The sequence below is a fragment of the Suricata suricatta genome, chromosome 6 (assembly GCF_006229205.1).
Source record: "Suricata suricatta isolate VVHF042 chromosome 6, meerkat_22Aug2017_6uvM2_HiC, whole genome shotgun sequence".
NCBI classification, from domain to species: domain Eukaryota; kingdom Metazoa; phylum Chordata; class Mammalia; order Carnivora; family Herpestidae; genus Suricata; species Suricata suricatta.
In genome coordinates, this window is record NC_043705.1 from 147,522,969 (window position 1) to 147,536,425 (window position 13,457).

General features: G+C 61.3%; 1 protein-coding gene across 1 annotated transcript in view; it reads left to right on the forward strand.

The window, feature by feature from the left end:
• The window catches only part of SLC9A3 (solute carrier family 9 member A3), a 44,387-nt gene that overhangs the window by 4,814 nt on the left and 26,116 nt on the right, over nucleotides 1-13,457 (forward strand). The window contains exons 5-10 of the mRNA XM_029941304.1: nucleotides 6,286-6,417; nucleotides 8,320-8,424; nucleotides 9,038-9,424; nucleotides 10,864-10,928; nucleotides 11,039-11,188; nucleotides 11,276-11,349. Of these exons, the coding sequence (XP_029797164.1) occupies nucleotides 6,286-6,417; nucleotides 8,320-8,424; nucleotides 9,038-9,424; nucleotides 10,864-10,928; nucleotides 11,039-11,188; nucleotides 11,276-11,349 (913 nt within the window). The remainder of the gene's footprint in view (nucleotides 1-6,285; nucleotides 6,418-8,319; nucleotides 8,425-9,037; nucleotides 9,425-10,863; nucleotides 10,929-11,038; nucleotides 11,189-11,275; nucleotides 11,350-13,457) is intronic.

The window sequence follows — 13,457 nt, forward strand, 5'->3', positions numbered from 1 at the left end:
GGGCGCGCGCGCCGCCTCCAGGGTCCTGGGGCCTCGCGTTCCGGGCTCCCTTCTGCCGCCTCCAGGCCCCGAGGCCGCGCGGGCTGCGCCGCCCGGGGCTCCCTCGGCCGGGTTTTGTGTCCGCCGGGCTCATCGGAGCTGTTCCAGCCACCGAGCCCCGGGGTGGTATTTGGCTCCAAATGCAAAGGAAAAAGGGCGGCTCAAGATAAAAGGCGGTAAAACCCTATTTATAGAAGCGATCTTTCCACTGTCAGTGTTTCTCTTTGCAAATTCCTGGCCCGTCCGATTTCTCTTAACGTGCTCCAGTGAGCCAGCACAGGGGCTCTGCGGCGGTCCCCGGCAAGGTGATCGGAAGGTCAGCTTCAGAGCTCCTGAGGACCAAAGTTTCAACTTGTTGGGGCCGCGGCAGGGAGGGTCTTCGGGAGGTGGGGGACGTGCGACGGCCCTGTAACTTGCTAGGCGGAGCCTGGGGAGAGGACCCCGCCCCAGCGATCAGCCGGGAGGCAGGGATTTGGGAATGGGGAGGGGCTAGGAGAGGGGAGAGGGCTCTTCCCCGGGCCTTGGGCTCTGACCTTTTCCCGCAGGGCGGAAGGGTTAGGGACAGCCTAGGGGAGAATTTTGAACCTGGGGTCTAGGTGCTGGGAGAGTGGGCACCGCTGGGTTAGCCGGTGCGCCCTTGGGCACGGCCGGGTCCCTGTGCTTCCCTCTTGGTTCTGCTTTCTGCTTCTTGAGGGCCCTCTCCATCCCTCCGCCTCCTCCTGTCCCCTCAGGCATCTCTTCCCTGGCCGCCTGGTGTCATGCTCACTCTGTCCCACACTGGGCTTTCTGAGGTTCTGTGACACTGGGAGTAAAACTTGAGCACGAAGGTCTCATATATGTGTCTCCTCCGGACACTGGCCGCTTCCTACCGTTCATCTGCTGCTGGACAGGTCCCGTACCGAGCTGGGGCTCTGCGAGCCCTGTCCTGACTGACACTCACACTGCCTGTCCCCCCCCCCCCCCCCCCGCTCTAGGAACTGACCCGTTTCTGGGGGAAGAGAGGGGACTCTTGTCCTCTGCCACCTTCTCTCTTCTGTGAAACCACCGTAAAGATGATGATGTGTGCAGGGTGAACCGTGACACTGTGGGGACCCAGGCAGGGACGTGGAACACCCTTGTTTTGTGAAGTAAATGCTTTCTTTGCAAGCTGGGGCTTCTCGCGCCGCTCCGGTGACAGCCAGCCACCCAGGCTCTCAGTGGCCCTGAGGGGACGCTGCCGGCAAGGTGGCACTGACTGGAGTATTGGCCCCGGGAATTTGTCACTCGCCTGGTGGCCCTGTGAGTCTCTCGAGAGCCAGACTTGTCCTGAGGGGAACTTCTTCAGGGCAGGGTGGCCCCCACGCAGCCGGTCGGTCCCGTGGTCAGAGCAAGGCCAGGATTCATTTCCCTGCCCACACGCATTTCAAAAGGCCTGCTGCGCGAGCACAGGATCCTCATTCCTTCGCTGTCTGGGATTGCTGCTCCCCCCCCCCACCAGGGGTAACAGTTGGGCCTGGAGACTGGGGGGTCCTAAGGACAATGGGAAGGACCCCAGGGAAACCCCTAGCTTCCTTGCAGGACCCTCCCGCTCTGGGCCAGGCCGTGTTCCGAGGCTCCCGCGGGGGCGATGGTGCAGCCTCGCTTGTGCTTGGGGACCGGCGGCACCAGGGACAGGGACAGGCAGTCTCCCCATCATAAAGAGTAAGCCAGGACTCTCCTCGTGCCCAGCCCCCTCCCAGCCCTGCCCTTCCCTGACCCTCCCTCAGGCTCCCCCCTTACTCCTGTACCTCAGAATCCGCTGCACTGACCCTGCCCAGGTGCCCAGGGTCCTCCTGCTGGCTCAGTGTGGGCCTCAGGTGACCCTCACCTCGGCCCTTTTCTTGCAGCCCCCCAATCCTTCCACTCTCCCTTTGCCCATCGTTCCATAGGCACCCTTTCTGCGTCCACCTTGGGACCCGCCTCCTGCTGTCTCTCAGCCTTCCCCAGGGTTCAATATCCAAACCAAACCTTAGCAAACAAACCAAGAGCCACATTGCTCACCTCCCCTGTCTGGGGTCCCCAGTGCTTAGCCCACCTCCCTGCCCTGTGGCATCCCCCCCTTCCCGACCCACATACCTGGCCCCAGATCAGGATGTCCCATGGACCCCTCCCCGTGCAGCCAACACCAGCACTCAGTCCCACAAGCCCCCACAGAGCATTCACAGCCACGCCTTCACTGCCATCGGGTTGAGACTGGAGGCCACGTGGCGGAGTGTTCCAGTGTGTGCACAGGTGAGAGGCCAGGCCTGGGTCCCGTGAGCTCCCTTCCTGGCCCCGCAGTCCAGGGCTCGGGCTCGGGAGCTTCCCTGGCCCCTCGCCTCATTGGCAGCAGTCAGGCTGTTTCCATCTCAAGGCGCCGGAGCAGGAGAGCCGGGGTTCTACTGATTTCCAAGCATTTGCCAAATGTCTTACCAATGGTTCCAGGTGTTTAATAGTTTTGGTCAGATTTCTTCCAGCCATGTGTGACCTGGCCAAGGCAACAAGGTTCGGGGACCAGGGACAAACAGGGCAACAAGGTGTGGGGACCTGAGACAAAGCAATAATTCAGGCCAGTGTTTCGAGGCAGCTTCTCATGTCAAGCAGCTTTGGCCAGAGGGCAGGGTCATGGCCACCAGCAAGCTGGCCCAGGAGGCTGGGGTCACCCCTAGAGGCTGCTGCTGGGAGATGGGAAACAAGTGTGGCTGCTGAGGCTGTGGACCCCCAACCCCTAGGACTCCATGTCTGGGGCTCCACAGAGGACTTATCGTCTGCATCCGCCTGTAGCTGCATCCTCAGAAGGGGAGGAGGGTACCACTGAGGCCAGGGAGCCCACCCACAGGTAGAGTTTGCAGGTCCAGAGAGGTTGAGGGACTCGGCCGGTCAGTACAGGGTCCAAGCAGCTTCAGGAGACAGAGCTCTGGAGGTGTCACCAGGAGAGGTGCTTCTGGAGGGGGAGGGAGGTTAGAATGTTGGACGCCAGAGGGGAGGCCAGAGGGAGGCCAGAGGGGAGGCTGGAGGAAGCCAGACCAGCACAACCACAGACCCTGGAGGACTGTGACCTGCGCACCAGATGGGATTCTGGGGAGGGGACAGTTGTAAGTTGACTGGGTTCATTTATTCCCAGGCATTAGGTAGAAGATATTTCAGGGGACAGATATGGCTCAGGTGTCCAGCTGACATCCCAGTGGGTCCAAGGCAAAAGGTGGGCACTGAGTCGGGTAAGGGAGAAGCGTCCTGAGGGGGTGGAGACCCTGCCAGTGAGGAGGCAGGCCTGAGCCCTGAGCCCCCTGGGCAGGATGGACTACGGTTGTGGAGGCCAAGGTGAGGGGTAGTGTTGGTGTGGCAAGACCCCCAGTGTGGGGCCCCCTGCAAGTGCCGCTCGTGGTGTGGAGGGGCCGGAAGCCGGGGCGCCTGATGTGGGCCGGCAGGGAAGTGGGGGCTTCACTCTCTGAGGCTGAGAGTCTGTGCTGCTCCACGATGGCCTCTCTTGGGAAAGGGGGCAGCCTGGACTCACTTCCCCCCACTCAGACCTGGCAGAAACACCCCCAGGAGGACCCCAGCGGCTGATGGGCCCTGCTTGCTTGGAGGGCCAGAGTCCCGGGGGTGGTGACAAGGTGGCCTCTCCTGGTCCCTGTGCCGCCAGTGCTCCTGGGGCTTTGCAAGCCCTCCTCTTGGGGTGATGCCTCTCTTCACCCCCTGGTCTTGGGGAAGAGACCCCAGGGGGGCGTCTTTCATAGCCAGTGGGAGGATCAGGGCCGGTGTGCTGTGTGTCCTGAGCCTCTGACCCACATTGAGCCTCCACAGGAAGTTCCTTTCCGCCCCCCAACCCCCAGCTGGAATGGGCTCATGCCTTCAAATATCCTGGCTGCTGGCTTAGGGCCCCATGTTCCTGGCCCCAATTCTTTTTGCTTCCAAAGTGCCTTTCCTACCATTATGATTTCGTCCTTGAGTGGGGCGCGTAGACTGCAGGCCTGGGACACCCCTGGGTATTCCATACAGACGCTCTGTCCTCTTGCCCAGGGCACTTGGGGAGCCTAAGCCCCTGGCCCAGACCCCCACCCAATCTCCGAGGTTCTCTGAGGCGCAGCCACAAGGGCCGGGCCCTTGCCTCAGACACATCCCCAGGCTGTGGGAGAAGCCAGGGTGCAGTATTTATCTCCTGGAGTTAAAACCGGAAGCTTATGGTTTTTACTTCTTGTTCTCTGGTCCCAGGACCGGGAGCCTCTGGTGCTGAGCCTCAGGCTTGCCCTGCCGTCTCCTGCGGTTCCTGGGTCTCTCCATCTCTGCCTGCCTCCCCTGAATTCCCCTTACTTCTCTCGAAGGAATGCTTGAGGGGATCTGCAAAAGGAGGAAGGACAGGGAGGGTGCCATGCTCCCAAAGGTAGATGAGTCCGCGGGCCCTAGTGGGCCCCAGTCCTGGCCGGACAGACCCGGTCAGCAGGCCCGGAGTCGAGACCCATCATCCAAAGCCTGGACCAAGGGCCCTCCCCAGAGCCTCTACCAGATGAAAGGTTCCATGCTGAGGGTGTAAAGTCTCACTTTTCAGGAACTGCCCGTGGGGGAATTAGCCACAGGCTGTAAAGCAATCCATGGGCATTTGGAGGTCAGCTGTCACACTGAAATATCCCAAGAAAAGAGGGGCAAAGGTTGGGAAGTGCTGATAGCATCTAGCCCTGTTGCTCGTGGAAGGGACTCCCCAGAGACGCTCTGCCTGGCCAACTTCCTGTAAGTAGAGACACTCTTGGCCTTGCTCCCAAGGCTCCAAGCCCCTTCGAGTGGGTCCGGACCTGGGCCAGCCTCTCGGGAGAAAGCACGGTGCTCTGTGACCTGTCTCTGTGTCCTCCTGACCTGTCCCTCAGTCAGCCCTGCACTTTATTTCTTGGGAAAGTATCAGGATCCCCCCACCCCCACCCCTGGTATTTGCCTCTCGAAGGGGCCACGGGTTCCTCTCTGTCGCCTTGGGTTGAAGGAGAGTGTTCCTGTCACGCAGGCCAGGCCCCTGAGCCCGAGGCTGGAGCTTGGGTTCCCATCCACGCACTGTCCCCCGGTGTCCGAAGCCCTGCCGAAGGCACTCGGCCAATGAGGGACGGGGCTCTGCCCTCTGCCGCCTGCCTCATAGCTGCCTTCACACGAGGCCTGTTTGGCCCCACCTGGCTGGGTGCTGGGAGAGGCCTGTGCCCAGGAGCACAGGGCCCATGGCTCCGGCCACTGTCTCCAGGTCTTGGGTGCTTGGTTAGGTTTGAGCAGAGCCTGCTTGACCAGCCTCTCCACACTGGAGCCCAGTCTGCGTGGTTTCCTGCCTGGGCCGTGGCAGCCCGTCTGGGGGCCCTGTGCCCTGCACTGGGCAGACGTTCGAGGCACCTTCAGCGGGCAGGTCTCTGCCCCCACCCTGCTCTCGCACCTTCCCTTCTATCCTGCCTCCTAGCCCTCCTCCCAGACCTTCCCTGTCTCCTTTCCTGTCTTCCGTCTCCTCTCTCTGCTCAGGCCAGGGGAGGAGGGGTCCTGAGCTAGCCCTCCCCACCCCCACCCTGCCTGTAGGGACTGCAGGACTGGAGCGCAGCAAGCTCAGGGCCGGGGGCAGGTATCCCGTTAGTGAAGTTGGAGACAGCAGAGGGGCTGGAAGGGCCACAGAGGCCCCAAGAGCAGTTGGGACTGGAGCAGGGTGGCCCCCTACCCACCCTAGCTGTGGCCCTGCCATGTGTGTCCCCCCTACAGCGAAAACCCAGACCCCACCCGGTCATACAGCTACCTGGCATCTGCCCTGCCTTCCAGCACCCACCTCCCCGCACCTGAGGCCCCCAGTTCTTTGGTGCAAGTAGGTCAGCGCCACGGAGGCAGGCACGCTGTGTCTGGCTTGTGCCTGTTGTCAGTGCTCGTGCCCCTGCCTGCCCATCTGCATGTCTGGGAGAGTGAGCACATCCCTGCAGGCCGGCTCCTCATCCGTCTGCAAGTTTCGTCCAGACCGTCCAGGCTCTGGGCCTGGGAGGAGGCTCCCCGTCCGGATTCCTTCCCCAAGTTGCCACACAGCCTCCCGAGAGCACCGCGCCCGCGGACAACGCCCTCCGAGGCAGGCAGACGTGGACCAGCATCTGCTCAGAGCATGGAGGGTGCGTCGGGGATCAGGGTGGGGAGCAGCTCGGCCCACCCACACAGCGCTCACCTGGGGAGGCCGGGCCCCTGGGAGCAAGCGCCAGGCCTGGGCCAGTGCAGTTCCGCCACCAGCTCCCAGCCCTGCCTGCTCATCCCTAGTCACGTCTCCTGGAACAGGACAGTGCAAATCTGCGACGTGCAGGCGCCGAGGACATAGGCGCCTGCATGGGTGCCGGCACCCGCACGCTCCTGCGCCGAGCCTGGAGCTCGGGTCCCAGGGGCGTCAATGCCGTCAGCACAGTGACAACGTTTGGGGGCATAACTGGTCTGATTCCTTTATTAATGCAACCTAGGCGTCCTTGATCTTGAAGCAGCTTCAGCTCTGGCTGCTGGAGGAGCCGCCCTCAGTTCAGTGCTCACTGCACAAATGTCAGAGCCGCCCAGTGCCTGCCGCTGCTGTAGGCCACAGGATGCAGTGCCCACAGACCTGCCCCAGCCCCCCAAGAAGTGCAGGTTCCTGTGGGGGACCGACAGAGGAGGTCGTGGCACAGGAGAAGTGGCGTTATGTACTACGGTGAGACCCAGATGAGGAGAGGTGGCCAGGGCGGGCAGAGGAGAGCCAGTCCCCGGACGAGGGGAAGGCTCTTCAGGAGCGGGTCAGCCAGTGCAAAGGCCCCGAGGTGGGCCTGTGTAAGCGTGTCGAGGAGCCGCTGGGGGAAGCCGCCAGGGCAGGGGTGTGGTGAGCTCCGAGGGGCCGGAAGACAGCCAGTCACATGTGTCGCTGGGAAGAGGGGCCACTCAGGCTTCTCAGCAGAGTTGTGTTTGGCTCCATAGAGAGTGACAAGACTGTAGGGAGGGATGGCGGCAGCTCAGACCTGTCACCTCACTAGCTGGCCCTTCCCCGGGGACGTTTGTAATGCTGGCACCATCCCTCTTGTTTTGTAAACATGTGCAGAGTAAATGAGTCAGAAACCGGTCCATATGTGCTGCAGGGTCTGATCAGAGGTTAAGGTCACTTCAAAGATGGAAGGCTTCCCTCGTGAAGGTCCAAGAGACAAGATGTCCTGAGCACTAAAGGGTCTCGGCCAGGCCACTCTGATTTGGCCTCAGTGCCCCAGTGTCCCAGAGGGTGCTGGTCGGTGGGTGAGGGGTGAGGAGGCTGAGGGCGCGTGGTGCCACCTCCACCTGGAGCCCCTCCCACCGCCTGCCAGGGCCCTGAGTCCTTATGGCGACGGTGGGTGGGGTCTGCACAGGCCAGGGCAGCGCTGGACGCTCTCCAGGTCATGCAAGGTGCCCCAGCTGGGCCGGGGGTCCGGAGCTGAGCCTCACACCAGCCTTCCCTTGGAGCTCACTGTGTCTCTGGCCCACATCTACAACCCAAGTTCATCCATCAGCTCTGGAAAGAATGGAGAGCCCCGTGATTTGCCAGACACAGAGGGTCAGAGTCCAGGCCGTAGACTTCCTGTCTGAGGGGCAGTGGGCATGAGCCACGCAGGAAGGGAGGGGGCAGCCGGAGTGAGCGGGACTGGGGCAAGTGGTCCGGGTGAAGGCACCAGCCCAGGGGGCCCAGGTGGGGGTCAAGGCCACTGGGCTGACGATGGAGGCTGGGGGCCTGTGGACAGGTGGGGGCTTTTCAGGTGGGGGCTTGAGCCGAGTGGAACGTGCTTCTTCAGGCAGAGATGCGGCCTTGGCAAGCAGATCAGCTCTGGGAGGCGTCCTGTGAGCCCCTCTTGGGGGCAGGGGCTGCTCTGCACTCAGGAAAGAAGGGTGCAGGGCTGAGGGGGGAGGGCCAGGTTCTGTTTCTTCTTTTCCTGGGTAAATCAGGAAGCCTCAGTGAATTCACCACCCGCCGAGCTGTCATGCTGAAGTCCAAGCTCTCACTGGGGGAGGGGCTTCTTGCAAACTAGGAAGGTGCAAATGCCTCTTTCTGGCAGCTTGTAGAACAACACACATAGTGGAAACACCAGTTCCTGGGGGTTCTGTCTCTTCTTGGGTTTAACAAGCCCTGGAGCCTGGGGAGCAGTGGACATGGGTCTCCCACCCCGCCACCTACTTTCCCTGAGAACGCAGCCCTCACATGCGGGGTGCTGGGTGCAGCTCACCTGCAGCCCGCTAGCTAGACGTGCACCCGCTCAGGGCAGCCCCACAGGAGGGGGACCACCCTTGTGCATTGCACTTTGTGCCTCTGTGCAGGTGTGCGCGTCTGCACTGCTCCTGGGTGCTGGCTCCTACGAGGTGGAGGGCCGCAGCGGGTGGCGACCCTCCGAGGCCTGTTGCTCCTGGGGTCCTGAGGTCCCGGTACGCCTCTGCAGCACCCACTCTCCCTACAGGGGCTCAGGAAGGAGCGGGCAGACAAGGCAGATGCTCAGGGGGCGCTTGGGGAACGGTCAAGTCATTGTCACCGCCACCATGTCCAAGGGGGTGTCCCCACATAGACTGTCAAACCCTGGACAGAGTCCCAAGGGAGGCTCCTTGCCCAACCCCTAAAGAGGCAGCTGGGCTCCCAGGGGACTGGGCTGAGGAAGAGCCTGGGGTGCAGGAGGGGCTGAAGCCACCCCTTGGCCATCCCAACGGAGGCAGCCCACCGAGAGCTTTCCAGCAGGTGCCTGGAGCAGGCCTGGGAACAGGTGTGCTCAACACTGGGGCCAGGGTGGCCACAGCGCACCCCCCCCCCACATACTTTACAAAGGCCAACTCAGAGGCCGGACTACCCAGAAGGCAGCTAGTGTCACCCCTGTGTGTGCAGTGACAGCAGAATGTGCAGCGCGAAGGCGAGCCACACTTCCGCGTGACCCTTCCCAAGTCCTGTGGCGGCAGAGCCTTCCTTCTGCTCCTTCACCGAGGACCCAGATGTGGACCAGCGGCCAGTGTAACCGAGGGTGGGCCAGCCTCTGGCCTCAGTCTCTCACAGGCGGCTGAGGAGCTCGGTCCCCTAGGGCTGGCTCCAAACAACTTGAACCAGGGCCTCGGGGTGAGGCTGCGGCCAGGCGCCAAACTCCAGGGTGTCTGGGGTGGGAAGCAGAGGGAGGTAATGGTCACCATCCCTAAGCCGCCGCCGCCGCTGCCACCGCCCAGCCAGGCTCTGGCAGCCGGCCACATCACACAGCCCGGGCAACTCCACGGGACTTTGGGCCCTCCAGGGCCTCCCGCACTCCGGCTCCTGCCTGGTCTGCTGCTGCATCTGAGGGATGTGTGTGGCCTTGCAGCAGGCTGGCCGCCCTCCCTCGGTGCCCTGGCCTCCTCCACGGGGACGTGGCTGACCTTCGCATTGCCCTCGGATGCGGCTGCAAGAGTGGAGGTCAGCAGGGGCACTGATGCTCCCGGGGAGCTTGCAGGTGCCCGGGGGGGTGCTCTGTGCTGATCCCGGCATGGGGCCCGGCCATGACATCAGCCAGCTAACGATGGCCGTGTGAAAACGAAAATGCAAGGACAGCCATACTGCAGCTACGGACACTCGTGTCTAAGACGGAAGGTGAGCAGCCATGCCCTCACCCAGCCCCGGTGGGCCCGTGTGCTCCCGCGACCGGTGGGAATGGGACTCGGCAGTCCTGCTCTGCAGGCTCCTGGGCCTGCCCTGAACCTGGAGTGGGGATGATTGTGTGGCTTCGTCCTGGTGGGTGCTGGCTTGTACCCACCGAGTCTTCAGCCGGACAGGATGTTTGTAGATTTGGCCAGGCCTCTGAAGACTGCCGGTGACTTGGGTGTGGTCCCCTCTCCGGCGTGCGTCCAGCCACGGCCGCCAGCATGCCTTTTCTTCCCCTTTCTCCCGCCCAGTGCTGGGGGTCGTGGTGGCCTCCAGGGCAGTGTGGCTAGGATGGGGGGCACCGGAGCACCATTTACAAACACACTTAGTGACCAGAGCAGGGGCGAGGGTCAGGCGTGGACAAACCTCAGCTCGGCCCTCCTCCCCCGGAGCTTATGTTTCTGGGCAGGAACCGGAGAAGGAAGACGGTGAGTTTCTGAGAAGGCCCCAGTGCTGAGAATACAGCCTCTGGTGTCAAAGTCCTTTACTCATTAACTCAATAATGCCAAGAACGTTCCACTGGCTGCGGTGCCCTCAGCCTGGGGCCGGTGCGAGCCTTGCCCTGCGCCCTGCATTTTGGGGCCCCGAAGCCTGGAGGAGCATGTCTTGGCCCCGTGCTGGCTCACCTGAGGTGCCCCCACGGGAGGCACTGGCGGATGCGGGCTGGGCACACGTGGCTGGCCGCCCAGGGACAAGATGGGCTCATCTCACCAGACCAGAGAAGCCACTCCAGCCTGGACCACCGTGGTGCTCAGGGTCGGGAAAGCTGACCCCAAGCCCAGCGCTCCGGGGCCCTCTTCCCACCCCCACCCCACCTCCGAGTCCTGCAAGTGGGTGGAGACTAAGGGGATTTGTCTCTGCACCACCCCCTGCCCAGAGGCCCCGACCTTGCCCTCAGGGGCACCTGGCCCTGAGGCACCTGCCGCTGGCTTTCCTGGATCTGAAGATCAGTTTGTCAGCGTGCTGGGATAATACATCTCTTGCCGAAGAGCATGGCGCCTTCCCGAGCCACGCGTTGGCGGGCCACTCCTCACAACCACGAACAGTGTCCCCAGCCTGGGACCAACATGGAGCCAAGTGGAATCTCCGAGGGGCACGTGACGTGGCAGGGTGGCATCTCCTCCCGGGGAGGAGCAGGAAGGAGGCCCTGTCCTGGGGCTGGCTGACGGCAGGCAGCGTTTGAGCGGAGTGACGCCATCATACTCTGGCCACAGCCACCTGCACCGGCCCACGGGCCACACTCCATCCCCGGTGCCGGGCCCCAGCGCCACTGTGGGAAGTGGGCACGCATTGTCTGCTTTCCCAGAGACAAGGTCCTCCTTCCCTGTGCCGTGTCCTGAAGGCCGGTGGGCAGTGGCCGCTCTGACACAGGCAAACCCTCCCCCTCAGAGGGGTCTCTCCCGACCCGTCGAGAAGCGCGTGCCGCTGTCCACTGAGCCAGTGGGTGGACCTGAGGGTGCCACCGCCGGTTCCTGGGGGCGCCTCTCCTGCCTGCCCGCTCGCTCACACACCTCCTCACACCCACGCGCACTCGCACTGGTGCGTGCACGCACCCTGCTCCCTGCACACCCACTCGTAACTTCTCCTGGCAGCTGGCTCCCCCGGTCTTCCCGCCTTGCACGCCAGGAAAGCTCCCTCCGCCCATGCCATCTGGCAGCCAGAACCCAGCCTGCGGACCCGTTCGTTCCCCGTGGGCGGCAGTAACACCCTTTGCAGCGAAACTGAGCAAACTGTGGTGTGTTCGAACGAAACCTTGCGGCGTGCGAGGACTGTGGAGTCACAGCAGACCGCTCACCCGCTCAAAACCAGAGGCTCTCCCCGGTTCTCTCTCCGCGCCAGGAGCAAGCATGTTTCCTGGCCTACCCACCCCCTGCCCCCACGCGGTCCCCTCCGACCCTGGCCGGGCCTCCTAAAGCCACCTCACAGTGCAAAGGCATCCCCCACACCTCAGCAATGCTGGTCTTCAAAAATGAATAGACATACTGTTTTTAGTAAAGGCGTAAATGTCTGCAGTAATTGAACAGATAGCACATTCCCACCTGCCACCCTCTCCCCCCTCCCCCAGTTCCCCTGCTGTTAACATCTTGCGTTGCTGTGATATATTTGTTGCAATCAGTGAGCCAATATTGATGTATTAACTAAAGCCCATAGCTTACATTACATTAAGTTACTGTTACATTACTGTTTGCTCGAAGGTGTGATGACAGTGACCTGTCCTGACAGTGTCACACAGTATTCCAGGGCCCTCAGCTCCTCTGTGCTCTGCCTGCCCCTCCCTTCCCCCACCACCTGGTCCCCCGATCTTTTCACTGCCTCTGTGGTCTTTGCCTTTTCCAGAATGTCACAGAGTCGGAATCCTGCTGTCTGAGGACTCCAGGAGGCAGTCTTTTCAGATGGACTTCTTTCCCTTAGTAACTGCATCGAGGGTTCAGCCACGTACTTTCCTATCTCGATGGCTCGTTTATTTTAACGCCGAATGATATTCCACTGAGTATGAGCACGGCTTTATCCACCCCACGACTGAAGAACAGTCTTGGCAAGTATGAATTAGGCTGCTATAAACATCCATTTGCAGGTTCTTCTTTTAAATATTTATTTTTGAGACAGAGACAGAATGTGAGTAAGGGAGGGGCAGAGAGAGGGAGACACAGAATCTGAAACAGGCTTCAGGTTTTGAGCTGTCAGCACAGAGCCCAGTGCGGGGCTCGAACCCACGAACTGTGAGACCATGACCTGAGCCGAAGTCTAGTGTTTAACCGACTGGGCCCCCAGGAGTCCCCCATTCGCGGGTTCTTCTGTGGACGTAAGAGTTCGACTCCTTTGTGAAAATACCGAGGAGTAGGACTGTGGGGTCATATGGTGAAGGTACGGTTAATTTTGCAAGTACTGCCAAACCGTCTTCCAGAGTGGCTGCGGCAGTGTGCACCCCCTGCAGTGACAGTCAGGGTCCCTGCGTCCCACACAGTTTTGCCAGAACCCCGTGTCGTCCATGATGTGGACTCTAATAATTCTAGTAGACGTCCAGTGGCACCTTGTTTTAATATGCAATCCCCAATGACGAATGATAGTGGCCTAACTTTCCACGTGCATGTCTTCTTTGGTGAAGTGTCTCTTTAGATTTTTGGCCCATTTTTAAATTGGATTGTTTGTTTTCTTACTGAGAGTTGAGTCCTTCGTGTGTGGGGGACGCAGATCCTTTATCAGATGAGTGTTTTGCAAACATTCTCTCCCCTTCTGTCCTTTTGCTCTCTTGAGGTGGCCTTTCTCAGACGCTTCTTTCCTCTCGGTGACGCCCGGCTCCCTTCTCTCAGGGCCCGTGCCTTTGGGGCCACAGCTCGGAAGCCATCGCCAAACCCATCTCGGTTTTCTCCCACACGGTCTTCTGGGAGACGTGCCGTTCTGTAGTTTACACCCAGGTCTCTATCTGCTGTGAGTTCACTATTGTGAGGCTGGGAGCTCTGTGTCCAGACTCGTGTCTCTTCACGTGGTCCCAGCCGTGGTCGAAGGGACCGTTTCTGTTCCGCAGCGCTGCCTTCGCTCCTTCGTCCCAGATCGGTGGCCGAGTTCATGTGGGTCTGTGTCGGGGCTCCGTTCCGTCACGTTGATGCACTTGTCTGTCCTTTCTCTGAGTGCTGTGGTTCCACACACGTCTTGTGTGTGTCACAGTGTCAGTCCTCGACTGTGTGCTTCCCCTTCAAGGCCCTGCTGGCCGCTCTGGGTCCTTTGTCTCTCCAGATGATAAAATAACAGCCTAGAATTTTTTTATCGGGATTGCGCTGCGTCCAGGGGTCATGCCGGGAAGTCACAG